Raw genomic sequence first — 5452 nt, 5'->3', positions numbered from 1 at the left:
CAGGTTTGTTGATTGGTTGCCAGGTTTGTTGATTGGTTGCCAGGCTTGTTGATTGGTTGCCAGGTTCAGGTTGGTTGCCAGGTTTGTTGATTGGTTGCCAGGTCTGTGATTGGTTGCCAGGTTTGTTGATTTGTTGCCAGGTTTGTTGATTGGTTGCAAGGCTTGTTGACTGGTTGCCAGGTTTGTTGATTTGTGGCCAGGTCTGTTGATTGGTTGCCAGGTTTGTTGATTGGTTGCCAGGTTTGTTGATTGGTTGCCAGGTTTGTTGATTGGTTGCCAGGTTTGTTGATTGGTTGCAGGTTTGTTGATTGGTTGCCAGGCTTGTTGATTGGTTGCCAGGTTTGTTGATTGGTTGCCAGGCTTGTTGATTGGTTGCCAGGTTTGTTGAGTGGTTGCCAGGTCTGTTTGTGAGTGACTCATTTAACTGATCAGTGGATTCTCAGCAGTGTTTAGCGTTAGCTCGTCTGCAGCTGAGTCCATCAGCTCTCATCATGAGCAGACTAGACTTAAAGCTGCGACAGTCGTAAACGAGCAGAAGATGAAATGATTAAAGAGGAGGATGAAGAGAGAGAAGAAGAAGAAGAAGAAGAGTGTTTATAAATGTGTGGTGCGTTCACTGACCTCCACTCTGTCGGGAGACGAGGCCGCCTCACCCGGAGAGTCCGACACTTCGTCCTCCTCAAACGTAGCTCTCTTATAGTTGGACATCTGCACACACACACACACACACACACACACACACACACACACACCACACACACACACACACACACACAACACACACACACACACACACACACACACACACACACACACACACACACACACACACACACACACACACACACACACACACACACACACACACACATAGATCCATCAGTCATATATCATCATATACGTCATCACTTCAAAATAAAGTTCCCAGATGGACGCAACCGGGTCGGGGAACTTTATTTTGGTAGTCTAAAGGAGTTGGTTAAGTTTAGTCTTTAAAGGAGACGGTTAAGTGACGGTTAAGTGACGGTTAAGTGACGGTGTAGTCTCTAAAGACGTGGTTGGTGGTCTGTCTCAGATCTTCCAGGTCAGAGTTCAAGGTTTTGGACCCTCCTCCAGACGAGACCAAGACTTAGGTCCTGGTCCTCCCTCCCACTGTGTGTGTGTGTGAGAGAGTGTGTGTGTGAGAGTGTGTGTGTGTGTGTGATAGAGTGTGTGTGTGTCTGTGTGTGTGAGTCGGGGGAGGACTCGTCTTCCTGCAGGAAACTAAAGGTTTCCAACTGTTTCCTTCCTCAGACCTCTCTCTCTCTCTCTCTCTCTCTCTCTCTCTCTCTCATCTCTCTCTCTCTCTCTCTCTCTCTCTCTCTATCTCTCTCTCTCATCTCTCTCTCTCTCTCTCTCTCTCTCTCTCTCTCTCTCTCTCTCTCTCTCTCTCTCTCTCTCTCTCTCTCTCTCTCTCTCTCTCTCTCTCTCTCTCTCTCTCTCTCTCTCTCTCTCTCTCTCTCTCTCTCTCTCTCCTCTGTTCTCTTTAATTGATGACGCACACGGAGGGGGAGAGAGGGGGGAGTGGGCGAGCGAGGTTACCAGGAGACGGAGAGTGTGTTATATATCTCTGTAGAGGCTGATGTCACTGTGTGTATGTGTGTGTGTGTGTGTGCGTGTGTGTGTGCGTGTGTGTGTGTGTGTGTGTGAGTGTCTGTGTGTGTGTGTCTGTGTGAGTGTGTGTGAGTGTGTGTGTGTGTGTGTCTGTGTGTAATTAGATAATGTGTGTGAATCATCTCCATTCAGCTCTAATGGAGTTCACTGCAGCTTATATAACATCTGTGTGTGTGTGTGTGTGTGTGTGTGTGTGTGTGTGTGTGTGTGTGTGTGTGTGTGTGTGTGTGTGTGTGTGTGTGTGTGTGTGTGTGTGTGTGTGTGTGTGTGTGTGTGTGTGTGTGTGTGTGTGTGACCCCAGACACAAACACTGCTCCACTAAATCATCTCTGCTTCTGCGGAACAACACGAGAACATCACCTTTGTCTCAACTGCATCAAAAAAACTCTGTTTATATAAAGCTGCCTCCTCTCTAACGTCCACTTAAAGCTGCACTCTCTCTAATGTCCACTTAAAGCTGCATCCTCTCTAATGTCCAGCAGGAGGAGACTCCACTTAAAGCTGCATTCTCTCTAATGTCCAGCAGGAGGAGACTCCACTTAAAGCTGCATTCTCTCTAATGTCCAGCAGGAGGAGACTCCACTTAAAGCTGCATTCTCTCTAATGTCCAGCAGGAGGAGACTCCACTTAAAGCTGCATTCTCTCTAATGTCCAGCAGGAGGAGACTCCACTTAAAGCTGCATCCTCTCTAATGTCCAGCAGGAGGAGACTCCACTTAAAGCTGCATTCTCTCTAATGTCCAGCAGGAGGAGACTCCACTTAAAGCTGCATTCTCTCTGATGTCCAGCAGGAGGAGACTCCACTTAAAGCTGCATTCTCTCTGATGTCCAGCAGGAGAGATGCTGGAGTCGACAGTTGCTTTGTTTTCTGCACTAAAATCAGGCAGAATGATTAAAAATTGATAAATAAAAGAGTAAAAAAGGATGTAAGATGAATAAATTGGTGCAAAATGACTTAAAATAGATGAATATTCACTAACTACGCTGTTGCTGCTTTGTTTTCTGGTCAAAGATTAAACAGAATGAGTAAAAATTGATAAAAAATGATTAAAACTGGATGTAAGGTGAATAAATATGGATCAAAATGACTAAAATTGGCACAAGATGAGTAAAAATTGGTGAAAAATTATGAAAAATTTAAGCAAAACGACTAAAAATAGCTGCAGGTTCACTCTCTACGCTGATGACGCTTCGTTTTATCTACTAAAAATTTGCAGAATGACTAAAATAGATGCAAAATTAGTAAAAAATTGATAGAAAATGAGTAAAAATAGATGAATATTCACTAACTACGCTGATGACACTTTGTTGTCTGGTTAAAAAACAAACTGATCTTAAACTGACCTGATGACGTCACAAACGTCTGCAGATAATTCTTTATTTTCATCCTCAGATTTCAGAGATGTTTGTTTAGTTTATTATAAAACGTCTCAACACGGTGAAAAATGTCTTTAAATGTTTAAAATATTCAGTTTCATGTGAAATCAAACAGGTTTCAGACGCTGAAAACAACTTTTTCTGATCAAAACTCATTTATTATAGAAACAAAAATCAGATTAAATCAGTTAAAAGATCCAAATGGGACCAAAGAAAGTGATGAATGTGACTTTACTATGAGAGGAGCTGGTGCAGGGGCCAGTAGGTTCACTCACTACATTGATGACGCTTCGTTTTATCTACTAAAAATATGCAAAATGAGTAAAAATTGATTAAAAGAATGAGTAAAAATGGATGTAAGATGAATAAATATGTATCAAAATGAAACAAGATGAGTAAAAATTGGTGAAGAATGATGAAAAATTGAAGCAAAACAACTAAAAATAGATGCAGGTTCTCTAACTACGCTGATGATGCTTCGTTTTATCTACTAAAAATTACGCAGAAAGATTAAATTTGATACAAAATGAGTAAACATAGATTTGTATTCACCAACTACGCTGATGACGATTTGTTTTATGGTTAAAAATTACACAAAACGACTGCAAATGGATGCAAAATTAGTAAAAATAGATGTAAAATAAATAAATATGGATCAAAATGGCGCAAGATGAGTAAAAATTGGTGAACAATGATGAAAAATTGAAGCAAGCTGACTAAATAGATGAATATTCACTCACTACGCTGATGATGCTTCGTTTTATCTACTAAAAATGATACAAAATGAGGAAAATTGATACAAATTAGGTAAAAATTGAAACAAAACGACTAAAATTGTTATAAAATGACTAAAAATAGATTTGTTTTCACTAATTAAGTTGTTGGTGCTTTGTTTTATCTACTAAAAATTATACAAAATGAGTAAAAATTGATTAAAAAAATGAGTAAAAATTGATTAAAAAAATGAGTAAAAATGGACGTAAGATGAATAAATATTGATCAAAATGAAACAAGATTAGTAAAAATTGGTGAACAATGATGAAAAATTTAAGCAAAACAACTAAAAATAGCTGCAGATTCACTTGCTACGCTGATGATGCTTCGTTTTATCTACTAAATATGATACAGAATTTAGTAAAAATAGATTTGTTGCTGCTTTGATTTCTTCTCATGGATCTTTGTGTTGATCCCATGTTTTCTGTATGTTTCCCATTTCTATTCAAAAGAATCGTTTGTAATAAAACTTTATATAAATACTTTTATATCAAGTTATACATCTATATAAATATAAACTTCATACAAACGTAACAGACTGATGTCGTCTCTCATCGATCGCAGATTCACGAACTGGATTATCTGAGGTCTGAGGTCAGCACCTGCAGGTCGTCACCATGGCAACCTTTCACCATCACCACCTCCTGTTCCCGAGGGCAACATCACCGGGACAAAGGCGAGACCCCCTCCCCCCTTTCATTAGACCAGTCCTGACGCCTGAGACCTTTAAACCAGTCTGAGTACTGGTCCTGACACCTGAGACCCTTAAAACCAGTCTGAGTACTGGACCTGACACCTGAGACCTTTAAAACCAGTCTGAGTACTGGACCTGACGCCTGAGACCTTTAAAACCAGTCTGAGTACTGGACCTGACACCTGAGACCTTTAAAACCAGTCTGAGTACTGGACCTGACGCCTGAGACCTTTAAACCAGTCTGAGTACTGGACCTGACACCTGAGACCTTTAAAACCAGTCTGAGTACTGGACCTGACACCTGAGACCTTTGAACCGGTCTGAGTACTGGTCCTGACACCTGAGACCCTTAACACCAGTCTGAGTACTGGACCTGACACCTGAGACCTTTGAACCAGTCTGAGTACTGGACCTGACGTCTGAGACCATTAAAACCAGTCTGAGTACTGGACCTGACACCTGAGACCTTTAAAACCAGTCTGAGTACTGGACCTGACGCCTGAGACCCTTAAAACCAGTCTGAGTACTGGACCTGACGACTGAGACCCTTAAAACCAGTCTGAGTACTGGACCTGACGCCTGAGACCTTTAAACCAGTCTGAGTACTGGACCTGACGTCTGAGACCCTTAAAACCAGTCTGAGTACTGGACCTGACACCTGAGACCCTTAAAACCAGTCTGAGTACTGGACCTGACACCTGAGACCTTTGAACCAGTCTGAGTACTGGACCTGACACCTGAGACCCTTAAAACCAGTCTGAGTACTGGACCTGACGCCTGAGACCTTTAAACCAGTCTGAGTACTGGACCTGACGACTGAGACCCTTAAAACCAGTCTGAGTACTGGACCTGACGCCTGAGACCTTTAAACCAGTCTGAGTACTGGACCTGACGTCTGAGACCCTTAAAACCAGTCTGAGTACTGGACCTGACGCCTGAGACCCTTAAAACCAGT

General features: G+C 41.9%; 1 protein-coding gene across 1 annotated transcript in view; it reads right to left on the bottom strand.

The window, feature by feature from the left end:
• ece2b (endothelin converting enzyme 2b) overlaps positions 1–708 on the bottom strand; it is a gene marked incomplete at its 5' end in the record, with an annotated part of 35924 nt that extends 35216 nt beyond the window's left edge. Inside the window, one exon of the mRNA XM_083914139.1 lies at positions 654–708. Within this exon, the coding sequence (XP_083770265.1) occupies positions 654–708 (55 nt within the window). The remainder of the gene's footprint in view (positions 1–653) is intronic.
• Positions 709–5452: the final 4744 nt, after the last annotated feature.

The sequence above is a fragment of the Echiichthys vipera genome (assembly GCF_963691815.1).
Source record: "Echiichthys vipera genome assembly, chromosome: 5".
Lineage (NCBI taxonomy): Eukaryota > Metazoa > Chordata > Actinopteri > Perciformes > Trachinidae > Echiichthys > Echiichthys vipera.
The sequence above is the reverse complement of the archived record's forward strand: the minus strand, read 5'-3'. Positions and strand labels throughout refer to the sequence as shown.